The sequence below is a fragment of the Enhydra lutris genome, unplaced genomic scaffold (assembly GCF_002288905.1).
Source record: "Enhydra lutris kenyoni isolate GAN:26980312 unplaced genomic scaffold, ASM228890v2 scaffoldscaffold22, whole genome shotgun sequence".
In the NCBI taxonomy this organism is placed as follows: Eukaryota; Metazoa; Chordata; class Mammalia; order Carnivora; family Mustelidae; genus Enhydra; species Enhydra lutris.
In genome coordinates this window covers 42,050,525-42,066,399 of record NW_019154106.1, presented here as the reverse complement: position 1 = coordinate 42,066,399, position 15,875 = coordinate 42,050,525, and the positions used below count along the sequence as shown (strand labels likewise).

The 15,875-nt window shown below is 51.3% G+C and overlaps 1 protein-coding gene across 4 annotated transcripts in view; it reads right to left on the bottom strand.

The window, feature by feature from the left end:
• The window catches only part of LOC111149755 (ATP binding cassette subfamily C member 8), a 73,107-nt gene that overhangs the window by 14,275 nt on the left and 42,957 nt on the right, over window positions 1-15,875 (bottom strand). For 2 of the 4 annotated variants that reach the window (XM_022507002.1, XM_022507004.1), the window contains exons 17-23: window positions 8,428-8,460; window positions 6,626-6,661; window positions 5,665-5,763; window positions 4,513-4,597; window positions 3,803-3,883; window positions 2,019-2,156; window positions 303-428 (exon numbers count right to left, since the gene is read on the bottom strand). In XM_022507002.1, the coding sequence (XP_022362710.1) occupies window positions 303-428; window positions 2,019-2,156; window positions 3,803-3,883; window positions 4,513-4,597; window positions 5,665-5,763; window positions 6,626-6,661; window positions 8,428-8,460 (598 nt within the window). The remainder of the gene's footprint in view (window positions 1-302; window positions 429-2,018; window positions 2,157-3,802; window positions 3,884-4,512; window positions 4,598-5,664; window positions 5,764-6,625; window positions 6,662-8,427; window positions 8,461-15,875) is intronic. The other 2 variants (XM_022507003.1, XM_022507005.1) reach the window with 1 other exon arrangement.

Genomic DNA, 15,875 nt, shown 5'->3' with positions numbered 1-15,875 from the left:
GCCAGAAAGTCTTTACCTCTCTCCTTTTCTTCTTTGCCAGTTTGAGTTGATTCCCTGGAATTTTATAACTGAATGGTTTCTGACTATTTCAGGATAAGGGGAAAGCATTCACCTGAGTCTGTCCTGAGTAGCTAGAATAAGTACCGGCCCTCCTTTGGTAGGAGGGAGTTCATGCTCAGCTCTCACATCTGTCCTTTGGGGGGTTCCCTAGGGCAATGAGGGCAGGAAGGCCTTTATGTGTTCAGGTTCTAACAGAAACTTCTCCTCAGAGGGAGGCTGCCCTGCCCTTAGGACATACTCACTTTCTCCAGCTCTTGGTCCTGCCGGTTCATGAGGGTCTTCCAGTGCTCAAAGAGCTGGCACTCAGACCTCTGGAAATCCTTGAGTGTGCCCTCCCTCTGGATGGTGCCGTCCTTCATGGCAATGATCTGGAAAGGCAGAAATAGATCCAGCCCTGGGGCTGAACAGGAACGGGGAGTGGCGGTCACACACCCCCACCCCTCACCAGGGAGTCTGAGAGGGACCCATACTCATCCTCTCCCCCACCATGACTGGCTGCTGGCTTTCCCACTATGGTCCTCACCGACACACTCCCAGGGTCTAGAGGTCGGTGCTTCTGGGAGATAATTCTCAGTGGCTGTCCCAGGATTGCTAAGAAGGTTTGCAGAGCAAATTGGTCAAGCCATCTGATTCCTTGCTAGGATCGCACCAGGGGCAGCTGTTTTTACACACTCAATAGCTAATTGCATGCTACCTCTAGCACTTCCTGACTGCATGTCTGGTAGGTTCCACCAGTGGTTGACAAAGTACCTATTGGTCTAAGGGTGTGTGGCCATACCTCTTCGAAATCATAAAACTGATTTTATTTGAAACACTCAATGTTTCCCATTCATAGACATTTGTCATTAATTCAGAGACCCTCCCCAGCTCCTTTATCTCCGCCCCCCCCCCAACCCAGCTGCTTCTGGGATGTGAGGTGCGATGCCGGGAGTCTTGCTGTCTGACATGTCAAGGAACCAGTCATGCCTTTGTCTGCCTTCTTTGGACTAAAGATTTGTCCCGAACTGCCTTGCCAAGGTCACTATGGAAACTCAGTCACAGACCTTCTGCACCTGTTATAATAGTTTTAAAAAGTAGAAGGAAGATGTAGGCCCATTTAGCACAAGCTTAAAGATCAATTTTCAGGGGCAAATGTATACAGGAGTCTTGCAAGGCCCAGATTTTAAATTCACATGATTTCAATCTTAAAGTTTAAATGTTTTCCAATTAGGGGCACCTGGGTGGCTCAGTGGGGTTAAGCCTCTGCCTTCGGCTCAGGTCATGATCTCAGGGTCCTGGGATCGAGCCCCACATTGGGCTCTCTGCTCAGCAGGGAGCCTACTTCCCCTTCTCTCTCTGCCTGCTGCTCTGCCTACTTGTGATCTCTCTCTCTGGAAAATAAACAAATAAAAAATCTTTACATGCTTTCCAATTAATTGAGAAGTAACTGTTGTCTCCATATTGAGGAGTACAGAAATTTAGTTAAGATGGGGTTTCACAAAATTGCATTCTATTGATAACACTGAAGTTTCCACTATGACTTGCATTATTTGTTTCCATATTTTCCACCCGATCTTGACTTAAATGCATCCAACCCTCAGTGGGTCAGAGGGCAGGAAGATGGCTCTCCCATCCAAATAAGCATTCCCGAGGCGAGGGGAGATGAATCATCAAACTAAGCCATAAGTAGAAGGTAGGAATGGAGTGTCTGCTTCTTTCTGAGACTTCTTGGTGCCAGACTGGCATGTACCCACAGGGGCCCCAGGTGAGGAAGGGAACATCTGCAGCTCTAAGGGATACCAAATCCTGGCCTGTAAAGGACTTGCCTGAGCGACCCTGCCTGCTTGGAGCCATTCAGCATGGATCTCTTCTGCTTTGTGGCCCTCAGGAAGAGCTATGGAGACACTGACTCCTTTGAAGATGTCCTACTGCCTCTCCCACCTCGGCCCTCCATAGCTTGATCTCCTGTGGCCCCTCACCCAATCTGCATGTGGCAGGTACTGGAGCTTGTGTGTCACTAGGACCACTGTCCTCTTGTCATCCTGGAGTAGCTCAAGGATCCCGGCCTGCATCAGGTGGTCACTCAGATGCACATCCAGAGCTGAGAAGGGGTCATCCTGGGGAGAGGGGAAAAGGTGGGGGCAGGGGGAGGGGGAGGGGAAACAGTGAGAATAAAACCCCTCAGAGTTATACCAGCTCCGGTCCAGGGACTGACACTGGTTAGCTATATGGCCTTGGACAATGTACTTAACCTCTCTGGGTTTTAGATGTCTCATCTTAAAATATGGCTGTTGTCAGTTACTGCTCTCAAACAGATTTAATCATAGGCACTTCCTGACTCCTGAACCTTCAATAGCTCCCCATTGCCTTTGAAGTCCAATTTCCTTAACATGATGATCTAGGCGCTTTGTTACCTGCTCCGTTGGTCTGGTCTCACTTATCTGACCTGTCCAAGCTCCCTGTACTCCAGGTTTCCAGAGAACTTGCCACTCCAAGGTTTTTAACCTACGATTTTTCCTCTGCCCAAAGTGCCATTTTACCTTTTGTCTGCCTGATGACTCATCCCTCAGTGCTCTATCCTAGCTCTTCCTGTGTCCTTTCTTGACTTCAATGCCTAGCCTTCCCTCCTCTCAATTCCAGTTGTGATAGTTATCTGTCCACTCCTGTGAGGACCCCAAGAACCGACACCCCTTATGCCCGTGCCAGGTAGAATAAGAGCTTAATACAACTTTGCTGAAATAAACGGCAATCTCCACTTTACTTCTTCTAACAAAAGCTCACATAAGACCATGAATAGGTTGGTACTTTGTAAAGGGCTATGTCAGAGGGTAACAAAGACTACGAACCTTTACATTTTGAAGTGTGTTTCGTAGGGAGCATTTATGTGTATTGAGGGCAGGCGGGGGAAAGAATAAAACCAGGTTCAGAGACCCGATGTTCCTTCTTCTGACTCCCTACCCAAATGGCCTTCCTCTTCCCTTCTGTTTCACTGACTCCCTCTTCAAGTTCTTCCTCCAGGAAGCTCTCCCTGATTATTCTAGCCCTCACCGTTGTCTCCTTAGACAAGTCTCCTCATAGACTGTGCCACAGTTTGGCTTTCAACTGGGCTGTGGCTCTCAAGTGTGGGTGAGATCTATCTCCCTAGTTAGACTCTACCTCTTTGAGGCCAAGAGCTGGCTCTCCAAATTCCTCAGTGTCAACCAAAGCACCTAACACAGAACTTGGCATGAAATAGGGCAGATATAGCTAATAAGGGGTTCTCATGTTTGACTGTTAATGGTTATCTGGAGTGCTGTGTTGAGAAGGATTCTGAGGCCAAGTTAAGTTTCCCAAAGAAACTTAATGTGGGGTTTCACAGAATTGCTTTCATTGATAATGCTGAATTTTCTATTACTACTGCTGTGATCAATTAGCAATGTCTGCTCTGGGCATGGGATGGGAAGCGGCAAATACAGTCCACGTGTTCTAGCGGGGCTAACTAAGTGTTGACAGTCTAGGGCTGTCCTACAAGGAGGCAGCCTGTAATTGCCACACATCTCCCTTCACGGCTGCTGCAGAGTTCAGTGCAAAGTCCACAGAGGGTCATTTGCACTATCCTTGCCTTAGTTTCCCCATCAGCGATTAGCTGATATCTCTAGCAGGAGAGGGAGTTGCTGGGTGGTGGTGGTGGTGGTGGTGGTGTGTGTGTGTGTGTGTGTGTGTATGTGTGTCCAGGCAGTGAGTCAGGGAGGGCCCCAAGGAGGACACCGGCTAAGACACTCACCAAGAAGACAACGTTGGTGTGCTGGTACAGGGCTCGGGCCACACTGATTCGCTGGCGTTGACCACCAGACAGGTTGATGCCCTGTGATTGAAGGAGAGGAAAGGTCACACTCTCAGAGCCCCTCAGGAAAGACTGTCCTGGCCCTCACTTCTTGACTGTGAGCTCTTTGAGGGGGTGGCCTGGCTCTCTCCACCTCTTTGACCCCTCCTCACCACGCGTGAAGAGAGGAGGGGCTTAACACAAATTTACTAAATTCATTCCGAAGTGGAGAGCGGGATCCCCACATCTTTGGAGATTCATCATGTAGGGACCATCTGACCAGTGACAACTCAGACACAGGAAGTAGGGATTTAAATTATACAGAAGGACAGTTGTGGGAGAATCCATACACCTGAGCTTACGGAGGAGGGGCCCCACCTGGCCAGGGTACATGAAGGAGATGACTGTGGGCCCTTAGAATACACGTGAGGCATGAATGAAGGCGATACCAAGTCATCTCCAGCCCACAAAAGCACTAGTGGCAAACCTGTCGAGGACGGCCAGCAGCCCAGGGCTTGAGACCATTCTGACCTCACTGCAGGCAGCTCTTCCACCTTTCCCCTCTCTTAATTTCCAGTCACCTGCTTTCCCTGAGAATCATCTCCGGGATGCTGGGGGTCAGGGGAGCTTGGCCCTGCCTTGCACAAAACCCCATAGAGGCTGCTACTAACCCGTTCCCCAATCTGAGTCTGGTCTCCATGGGGCAGGATGTCGATGTCCGGCTGCAGGGAGCAGGCTTCGATGACCATTTTGTACCTGGAGTGGTGGGGGGGGGGTGGGATGTGGGGGGGGGGCGGACACAGCCGGTCAGCCTGGCCAGAGTGGGGCCTGACCACATGCACTGGGCCATTAACTTTGGGGCAGCTGGTCTCAGGGAGAGCCATGGCCTTAATGGCCTTCTGCTTGGGTGCAAACAAACACCACGTGAGCGTGAAAAGAGCTGAGGGCAGCACCTCACAGAGTCTTGGGCCCAGTTAAATATTTGAAGGATGAAATTAGATAGTAGCAAATATGCCATGTAAGTGATAAGAGGGGGCCCCAGGCCCCTGGGCAGTGGGAGAAGCTGCGGCCAGAGCCCACACTGGGGGCACGGCCAGGGAAAATCACTGCTGGTAGGCTTTGGCAGTAATGATGATGGCTGATCAAATATTTGGCCAGCCTGCTCCTCTCCTACTTCCCTGGGCAGCTCTTAGCTTGGGCAGATGCCAGCCAGGGTGCAGGGAGGCATCAGAGTGTCTAGATGACATGTAATTGGGTGTCAGGCAGCCTTGGATTTGAGACCCATTTCTCTCACTTATTGGCTGGGTGGCTCTGGGCAAGTTACCTAACCTTTCTGAGCCTTGTAAAAAGAGGGTAATCATAGTAGCTTCCTGCTGGGGCGGTTGTGAGCATTAGAGGAAGCCACGCATAGAAAGAGTGGGACATGGCCCTAGACACTCAGGAGCTCAGTGGATGGTAACCATTATTATCATGGGAGGGAAAATAGCACATGAGCTGCAGAGTGGGTGTAGGGAACCATGGGAAGCTGGGTCAGCCTTCCCCTTCGCCCCAAGGGAAGGCACTAGGGCTTCCACACAACGCCCTCACATCCGCAGGAGCTAGACCGCCCCGATGCCCAGGCATATCTGAATCATTTCCAGGTGCGCCATATGGAACAGGCTAGAATCCAGATAAGCATCCCGGAGAGCAGGACGGCTGGGTATGGGAGATCGATGGAGGCACAAGCAGCCGGCTAGGGCTCTGGCGCCGGGGAGGGCTGTCTGGGGCTGCCCCTGACCAGTTTCTCCCCTCCCCCAGCCTGTCCTCCTCAGAGAGGCTTTTACCGTTGTTTGTTGAAGGTACTCTCAAAGGTGATGTTCTCCTCCACAGTGGCATTTAGCAGCCATGGTTTCTGAGAAGCATAGGCCACGGGGCCTCTCTTCCTGGAATAAAGCAGGTGGGAGCAGGGGAAGCCTTCTCAGGGGCTTGTACTCAGAGGCAGTTGTCAGGCAGATGGCTTAGACCGGGGAGGTGGTGCACCTGGCAGAAATCTGTGTGGCCTCCAGCGGCCTGGGCTGGGCTTGGGTGCTGGGGTCTTGGCAGACTGGGGGGAACGGGCTCACAGCCCTGCCCTGCCCTACCGCCAACCTGTCCCACCCCTGTCACCTATTTCTCCTGAGTCTTCACCCAGAACTGGGAGAAGCCCAAAGTGTGACCAAACCAAGTAATGCCTCAACCCCTAATTTCCTTCTTCCCTGAGAGGCCCTCAAACCACTTGATTTTGACACTAACAGGTAATTGCCCAAGTGGAACTTTTTAAAAAAATAAGCAGAGCCAAGGAAACCACATTTAGTGTGATCAGGTGTTTGAAGACCAAAGACAAGGGGTGGGGTGGGGGGGATAAAAATGATCTGATGTGAAGGGAGCAGCTTGAGGCCTCTGAACCATCTGGTGGAGCATGGAGCCCCCCTGGGCCTCTATCCCGCAGCTGGGCTGGGCCCTGGGGGGCTGCCTTCAAGAGTTCTCTGTCTCCAGGGCGCCTGGGTGCCTCAGTGGGTTAAAGCCTCTGCCTTCAGCTCGGGTCATGATCCAGGGTCCTGGGATCGAGCCCCGCATCAGGCTCTCTGCTCGGCGGGGAGCCTGCTTCCCCCTCTCTCTCTGCCTGCCTCTCTGCCTACTTGTAATCTGTGTCTGTCAAATAAATAAATAAAATCTTAAAAAAAAAAAAAAAGAGTTCTGTGTCTCCCTTGGAAGAACCCCTCTGAGGAAGCCTGCCCAGAGGGCGGCTGCTCCCTGTCACAGTACCTGACGTCCGAGTCGGCCACTGGCTCCCGCTCTGGGCTGCAGCAGGAAGAAAAGACGTAACTTCAGGGCTCCCACGCACGCACCAACTTCTCCACAGACACCCAGGCTCCTTCAAACCCAGCGTGAGGGTGCCTTTATAGCCCCTGGGACCAAGAATGCAGCCACCCATGTTGCCTGGAGGGGTGTGGGTGGGGCTTGGCCGTCCTGGGGGAGCCTCTGCTGCCCGACCCTGTGTAGTCACCCCAGTATGTGTGAGATGTGTGAGGAGGGCCCCAGCCAAGAGGGAGAATGGGGGAAAGGCACCAGGGGTGTAAGCGTGTGTGTGTGTGTTTTTGGGGGGGTGTGGGTAATCCTGTGTCAGGAGTATGAAGGCCAACATATGGCTCCTCCAGACATCGGCCTCTGCATCGGGGCTCAAATGCACAGACTCGTCTCAGACAGACGTGGCTGCCGAAACAGCTGGGGCAGGGAGGGCTGTCTGGAAGGAGCCGGGTCAGGCCTGCAGCTTGTGTGTGGGAACGTTTGGCCGACAGAACTCTCGCGGTGGCAGCCAGAGGGCCAAGAAGGGCTCGGGCGTGATGGGAAGCCTCTTGTGGCCCGGTCAGCCGCCGGCGGTGGAATGTGGGGGGAGTCTGTTGGGAGGGGCACAGTCAGCTGCAGCATCCACGTGCCCTGGGCTGCCGGCAACCGCTCTGGTGTCGCCCTTCTATCCCGCTGTTCTCATCCACAGGTCAGACCTCTCACGTACTGTCAGCTGGGCCTTTTGGCTCAAGAAGCATGGTCACTGTGGCTAGAAAGGCTGGGTCTGTCATCACACCCAGGCACTTGAGGACAAGGTGGGAGAAAGGGCAGAGGAACCACGGAGAAGTGAAACACTCCAGGGTCAGAGAGAAGGCCGGGAGCTTGAGTGTATGTACAAAGTTGAGTCAACGTTCCTAGTCCTGGCTTCATGCTGCCGCTTCATGTTCTTGGGAGCTGTGAGGTTGGGGAGGGTTGTGAAGGTCTCGGAGCCTCATTAATCGATTTTACTTGGACTTTTTCAGGCCCATACACTAAACATAAAGCAGTAAGGCCTCATTTTCTGTCTGGCCTGGGGGATAGCCACCTCCTCTATCACAGCAATGTTTCTCAACTTTTTTTTTTTTCAGGAGCACTCCCTAAGACCCTTTAGACAGAGCCTTTTCTTCCCCCCTATTTTTTTTTCCCTGCCATTTGTTTTCCAACTCAATGGTTTTTAGTTGAGTCACAAGGTCGTGCAAGCATCACCGCTAATTCCACAGCATTTTTATCACCTCCCCAAAATAAATCTGCACCCATTAGCAGTTACTCCCTTTCTCCCTTCCCACCAGCCCATGGCAAGCAGGTAGCTGCTTTCTGACTATACACCATGACATTTTAATTAATTAGTTAATTAAAAAAAATTTATTTTTAACTAGGCTCCACACCCACCATGGGGCTTGAACTCACGACCTGAGGTCTGGAGTCTCATGCTCTGCCGAATGAGCCAGCCATTTCATTCACCATGAAATTTTTAAATGGCAGATATATTGTATATGTGTTTCTATATTATATGACCTTTGAAGGCCACAGACTGGAGTGTCTAAGTTGGTTTTTTCTCTCCAAGAAGCAGACTTTGCCCTTGTTGTGAAAGTAGGCCTTATTGTGAGGCCTGGGGCCTCTGACATGATGTGGGCTGCAGACCCTGCAATCCAAACTTAGTATCCCACCCTCACAAGCCCTCCCGGTCCCCCAGCTTCTTCCCTTTGTTGGGACCCACTTCTAACCCAGTTCCGAGGCTGTACCTGGGGTCCTCTCCCGTCTCATCAGGAAGGCTGCTGGGGCACAAAAGGGAAAAACCAACACCAAGTTACTCTCACTCCACTGCATTTCTCTCCATCACAAAGGTCTTTGGAGAGCAGCCTATCCCTGCCACCCCCGCCCTTCCCGCCTCTCCCCAGTGTCCCCAGGTGGCTTCCTCTTCTCAATCTCTGTCCTTCCCACAGCACCTAGATGAGCACCCTCCAAACAGCAAGGGCTAAATCTGTGCTCCTGGCCTGGGCTCAGAGCACAGCAAGGTGGGCTGGGCATCACGATGGTTTTCCAGTTGGGAAAACAAAAGCTCAGAGAGGCAAAGTGACTTTGTCAAGCTCAGAATCAATTTATGTGGTGCTTTCAAGCCATAGATTGGGACCCAGTAATTGGGTGTGAAGGAAGTGAACTGCAGCTGCTCTAAAAAAAAAAAAAAAAAAGTGCATAGTATGTGATTAAGATGTGTATTTTTTGGTGACAATTTTTTCTCGTATCTATCAATGCATGAATGTAATAGATTGTGATGTAAAATGAGTTTCACACTGTGGATTATAGTAAAAAAAAATTTGAAAAGTCTGAGTGAGGTGACCTGAATTTTGATGCTGACTTTGCCACTGTTCTCTCTCCTCCCCCAGACCACCTCTCAACCTTCCAGAAGTAGCCCTCTGTCAAGAAAATAGGTGTTTCTGACATGCATATTTGGGGAAAGACAATCGGCTCTGTTTTCATACAGATCTTACTTTAATCACACTAAAACCAGCTAACATTTATATTGAGATTTTAGAAGCACCGTGATAAACACTGTAATAGTATCATCTTTTGTAAGCTTTAAATAATCACATGAAGGAGGTTGACTTTGACTGTCTCCACTTTACAGACAAAGAAAGTGAGGGTCAGAGAGGTTAAGTAACTTGCCCAAAGCCACACAGCCAGCAAGTAGCAGAGGAAATAGATCTATGTGTCTGACTCTAGAGCTTCATGCTCTTAATGACCATGCTACATTACTTCACTGTGATTGGTCAGGAACACTGGGATGGACAAAACCAGGGAAAGAAAGGAGACTGATGAGTTCCTTTCTGTCCCTTGCTGAGGAGCAGGGCTGAGAGGAGATCTTGATGAATGTGTAGTCTCACGTCCCCTCAGATTCTGTTCTCCGATCTTTGGGTCTCCTTTCATTCTCTCAACCCCAGCTAACCTTGCGTTCTCCAACCACCAGATTGCTTTAATTTCTGGGCAGCTGATAACGTGAGACAGATGAAAAGCCAAAGCTTTCAAATTCCAACTATGGCCACGGCCCAGATGAGCTTGTCTCTGGAAACTTCCTGTCTTGCCTGCTTTCAGAGTTGCAAAGAACTGCTTCCTGAGTTGTCTTTACCTGGAGGAAAGCACATCTGCGGCCTCCCTGAGGACCCCAGCACACAGTGAGTGCTCTCGGCCCTAACTCAGTTTGCATCATTGTCTGGACTGCTCAATTAGCCTTTGTAATGGACTACCTCTCTAATCAGCTCCTTCGTGAGTCATTCATCCCCAGTGGGATTTTAAGGCAGGAAGAGCATCTTTTCCAGCTGCCACCTTGCTTAACTCATGAGTGACCTGTAATATAGGGAGGTTATTAACTGACATCTTTGTCATTTGGGAAGAAGGGAGGGAGGGAGACTAGCACTCAGTGAGGGCTGTCCTCATGCCAGACACAGTGTGAAGCTGTCATCCACAGGACAACACTATAAAGAGGTGTTAGTATCCCCATTTTATAGATAGGGAAACTGAGGCTTAGAATTTGCATGACATGCCCGATGTTACAGTTAGGATGAAGGGAAGCTGGGGTATGAATCCAGGTACATCTTTGCCTATTTCCAGTGTAGTCCCAGCCTCCCTAGAATAAGCCTCCCCAAGCCTTTGTGTGTAGATGTTTCCATCTGAAAAGTACAAGATGGTACAGGTGGCACATCCTTTCTCTCACTGATTACTGGGGTCTTAAGTATGTTGGGACCATTTCATCCCTCCTCTCTCCGTACCTTTGGAACCAAGCACTGAGCTGAAGGACAATTCCCCCCAGTTCTCCAACCCTATGGCCTTCCCTTCAACCAGCTAGGAGCTGTGTGCACACCAAGTGGCATTGAGGCCCAGAGCCCGCCCTCACAGGGCTTGCTGTCTGGTAGAGAAAAGCAGGCAGGTACAAAAGTCAGAAAGTTATGAGGGCCAAAACCAAGTAGGGTAAGAAAGTATTCTAGAAATTTCGGGGGAAAGGACCCACAAACACCTTGCAAATGCAGAGAGAGAAGACTGGAAATGGGTGGTTTTTACCTTCTTTATACTTGTGTAAGTTTTCTAATTTAATGGACATTCTTCTAGAATCAGAGAACAATGTAAATTTAAAAAATAGTTTGGGGGAGAAGAAATCAGAGAGAGTGTGGAAAGACTCCAAGAAGTCAGAGCTGAGATGAACTCTGAAAGTGGGGGAGGACCAAGGGCAGACAGGGAGGGAATTCTAGGTTGGAGGAAGAGGCAGCACAGGACAGCAGGCAGCACAGAGAACTGGAAAAAATATGGGATCTGAAGCGCATCTCTGAGGAGTTTCTTGACTCGTTAGTGTGAAATCTTTGGCAAGTCCCTTCCCTTAGGGGAGCCTCTCTTTCCTTCTGTATAAAATTGGGATAATGGCACAAACCTCAGCGATACTGGGAGAATATGGTGTAAACACAGCTCCGAACTGGTCGGAGGCAAGGTGTGGGGTTGCAGAACTGGGGGATCACCCTTTCGGCTCCATGCTTGGTCCCAAAGATGCACACAGATGGGGAATCAAATGGGCCTGCCACTTGCTTAAGACCCCAGCAATCAATAAACAGGGAAGAGGCAGAACAGGTTAGAGAGGAAGTTAGAACCTTTGGGTCCCCATGGTCCCTTCATCCTGCCCCCAACAGGTCTGTAGCTGCCTTGAAATGTTACTTTTTACCCACAGAGCGCTTTCCAATTAATGTCATTGGGTCCTAACACCAAGTCTCCGAGAGAGGAAAGCATTTTCCTCATTGTCCCAGTGAGGACACCAAAACTCAGAGAGGCGAAATAACCTGCCGAAGGTCACACAGCAAGCGAGGGGCAGACTCAGGACTACGGCCCAGAACCACTGGGTTCCAAGACTGGTTCATCACCTCCATGCAGGGCCCCCTGTTTTGTCTGTTTACTACCTCACCACATCTGCCTTCTCCAGGAAACCTGGGGTCCCCTGAGCCCTTTACCCTTACTCCCCACGGCCTCCAGGAACTGCAAGAGCAGATCGGACCATAGTCACAAAAGGAGGCTGTTTCTCACCTCCTGGGGAATCAAGGGTCTTGGGAGGCAGCCTTCCTACCAACCCCCCACAAGGCAACAGCATTCTGAGGGCAGCCCAGGGCAAAAAGGCCGCCTGAGTGGGCACAGACAGAATAACAAACAGTTCCTATGTGGACGCCACAGCAGGTGGTGGGAGCAGGGGCATCAGGGAGCTCCAGGGAGGCTGTTTTACAGTTCCTCCTCAGGAAATGGAACGTTCCCCCCACCCAGTGCTTTCCTCAGGGCCCTGCTTCCTGCTGGCTCCCTGGGGATGTTTAAAATCATTCTGCTGTGATCATGAATGGCCCTATTCCTCATTTCTAGGGAAAGAATTTCACGGGAGTATATCTGCTAATATTAACTTTTCATCAAAGCGTTTTCTTCTTAGGTATTAAGGGGAGAGTTCACAGATTCCCAGGTTGATAGAGAGCTGAAGCAGAGAGCTACATGCTGGAGAGCACCTGCTAGTAAAGGGCATGTTGGGGAGGCATGGGGTTCTCCCTGAGACCTAGAGCCGGTGGCCCACGTGCCGGTTCTGCCCAGGGCGGCTGCCCTCACCAGATGGACCCTCCGTGCCCGCCCTGGGGCTCCGTCTGCATGCCTCTGTCCACCCAGGACCCATGAGCTCCCTGGGGTAGGTCTTCTCCTTTGCAGTCAGCACAGAGAAGTTCACAAAATATACCTGTGCTGGGGACTTGGGGGACAACCCTTCAGTCCTGTCCTCAAGGGGCTCCGTGTCATGGGAGAGACACATTAGCAGGTAATCACACCACAGTGCGAGGCACGCACAGACAGGATTCCCACTTTCCAAATGTTGGTGGGGAATTGCGTGGTGGAACTCTGAGTTAGGAGAACAGCATAGACAAAGGCACGCTGGAGGAGAGAGAGGTCAAGACACATATATGATGGCGGCCTCTGGAAGGTCATATATTGTTCCCAGTTTGTTCACTTAGCAAAGGAATTCATTTAGCAAAGGCTCTCGGATACAGAGACAAATAAGATATGGTCTCCTTGCCCAGGGAGCTGACTACCATCTCTCCTGAGAGACAGGCCCGAATGCACTCAAGAGCCACTGGGGAATTCTGTACCTGCCATAGAAGTCCATTGTCAAAGAATAATATTTATGATAATATTTATAGGGTACTTGCTACATGCTAGGTTAAGCCTCACATCAGCCCCATGGGAATAAGAGAAGACGGGGCCAGAAAGGTCACGGAATTTCCCAAAGCGCAGAGCTCAGACCTGAACCCAGGCAGTCTGCCTCCAGTCTTTGCTCCTGTCTGCTCAGCTACACTCGTCATTTGTTCTTTGCAAGAATACACGAACGGCCGTACAAACCAACCCATCTCTCCAGAGTATTTGCTGTTCTGCGCCTTCTAATCCCCCAGCTCCCCGCCCTCTGCCCCCTGGAGCTCTTCCCGGCTGCCCGGTCACCAGGCCTTGGCGGTAGTGTGGACGAAAACATCAGGGCAGTCTGCCATCGCCCCGGCCTCTGCCTGCAGGAGAAGCTGCCAGGTTAAATGCTACTTTGCTCTTGGCTTGCTTTCCAAGTGCAGCCTCCCCCGAGGACCTGGGCCCAGTGTCCGAGATGCGGAGTTTGCCTGCAAGGGGCCCTCGACACACAGCCCCCACGCTTCACTCACTCAATGTCCACGACAGGTGGGCTGCACAGAGCTTGTGCATGTCCCGGATTTTGAGAGGCAAACAGCAGATGAAGACAACTGAGTCATGTCTGTCCAGACTCCTTCACCCGGCTGCTGTACATTGTAATGGGTTCCTAACTGGTCTCCCTTTCTGCAGCCCCTCCTTCGCCCCCCCCACCACCATGCTAACTTCATCACCAGTATGATTCCTCTACAGCCTTCAGGCTAAATCTTACTTCCCCGGGCTTAGTATATAGGGGTGTCTGAGCCAAGCCCAGCCCCCTTCCTGCTGTCCGCCATTGCGTCCCACACCTCCAGGGCTCCAGGTTCCAGAATCATGTTCTTCCCTATCAGCGCACCTTTGCAATCCTGATACCCCTGCCTGGAACACCTTCCTCTCCTACCCTTCCTTGCCTCTTTCATCAGATGAAACCCGCTCCTCCTACAAGGCTCCAACACCTATCCATATGAGCCTTCTCTCCTTAGGGGTCATTGTTGTTCCTCTGTGCTCAATTAGGGCCCCGATCCCCTTTCCATTCCCATAAAAGCAGGGGCCATGTCTTAACCATCTTTGCCTTGTTGCTGTGCCAAGGGTCTGGCGCACAGTAGATGCTCAATAAACAGGGGGTGAGTGAATGCATCAGTGTAGAGACTGGAGTCTGAGTTGCATGGCAAACCAAGTCTTGCAACTTCCTAGGGTGGGCTGCAGACTCCCCGGAAGTGGCTTGCTTTGCTTTGGAGGGACGCTGCACCGGGGAGGAGGGCAAAATGGATCCTGAAGAAGTGAGAACATTTCAGTACCACCCACTCCCCCAGACTCAAACCTAGCCAGGAGCTGGGGCCCCACTGCCTACTGAGAGCAAGGGTCATGAGGACCGAGCTGTGAGCACCTGAGCGGTGGCTCTGAGAACAAGGTAGGGAGGTATCCTGGCCACAACAGGCGGCTGGCCTTGGGACTATCTGCCTAACAATTTCTTCACACTGCCCTTGAGCTCCTGCTCTCTCAGCACTCAGTAGAAAGCCCATGTGCTTGAGCACCTAGGGACAAATCCCACTTCTGCCATTTAAGAGCTGGGTGGCCTTGGGTCGCTTGCTTTGCCTCAGTTTCCTTATCTGTTAAGTGGGGTTAATGATGTCTACCTCACAGAGTTTGGTGCAGTCAGACTGACTGAGACAATGAAGTAAATGAAGGGCCTTGTCCCGTGCCTGGCACATAACGGCTGCTCAATGTTGGCTGCCCTCGAGAGGTCCCTTGTATCTCCCGGGCTGGGGCAGAGGCTTCCAGAGACAGAGGTGGCAGTAGTCAGACCCTGAGGGTTGGCAATGCTTGGAGAAGAGGTGGGTGGGGCAGGGCTGAACCCCAGCCAAGCATGCCTGCTGCTTCTGCAGAGGACAGAGAGGGCTGATGATTCTGTGAGGACACCTGGGGTTGGAGGCTGGGAGAAGAGATGAAAAAACAGGGCCCAAGGGATCAGGCCTGGGGTGGTGGTGGTGGGGGGGGGTTGGCTCATGCTGAGTGGGTCACAATCCCAAGAATCCAGGGACAGCCCCAATCTCCAGGCTCCTTAATCCCGTCTTCCCTTTGCAGACACACACCTTCAACCAACAGGGAAAGGCTCTTCCCTTTAGAGCCCGGAGGGACAGTTGGTACAAAGAGTCTCCCCAGGCAGGCCATGTTGAGGAATCCCCCAAATAAGATGGGGAGTGGAGGCAGAGACCTTTCTGCCCCTGATGGAATTCAGACTCCAGACACTGAAGTCACAGGAAACCCAAAGGGTTTGTCCACCAGCCCACAGCCCCACTGAGGAGGAAAACTTGCCCTCTGTTGGCACCATTCAGGGACATTTTGGAAAAGCAGGGAATGGAGGTGCCTACAGGTCCTCAGGCATTGGACCCAAGGTCTTTCTCTGTGCTCTGTTCTATACTCAGGCTTATGAGAAACCTGACCTCTTGAATGATAATCTCCCCCTAGAAATAATTGTAGGGAAAGCTTGTCCTCTGCTGGACTGGCTGCAAACTTTATTCCTGAATGCGCTCTACCAACCTGTCAGGTCCCCCTGCCTTGGGATGCGGGTGTGGGGGTGGGGGGGGGCGCCGAGCTAGGCCCTACCCAGGCTGCTGTACACCTTTCCCACCCTCTTCATTTCTCTGCCCTTCTTTGCTTTTTAAAAACCTTCTATGTTATATGTATCTTTTATCAACTAGCTTCAAGTGGTTTTTTTGGAAGTACGTGGGTATAAATAATATATTCATGATTGACTCAACCTGAGGTTCTGGCTCTTTCATTAAGATAGGGATCTTTGTGTGGAAACCCACGTCTTGTCTGTGTTATCTTTGGCTCCCCAAAACACCCCCGGGGCGGTTGGCGTTGGTTTTGCGGATAACCAAGCCGGAAACCAGTGTTTGTGCCGCAGTCCCCCACATGGGAAGGCAGTTCAAGTTCCAGCTCAGCCACTTATTAGCTGAGTGAATTCGGGCAAAGAGTTTAA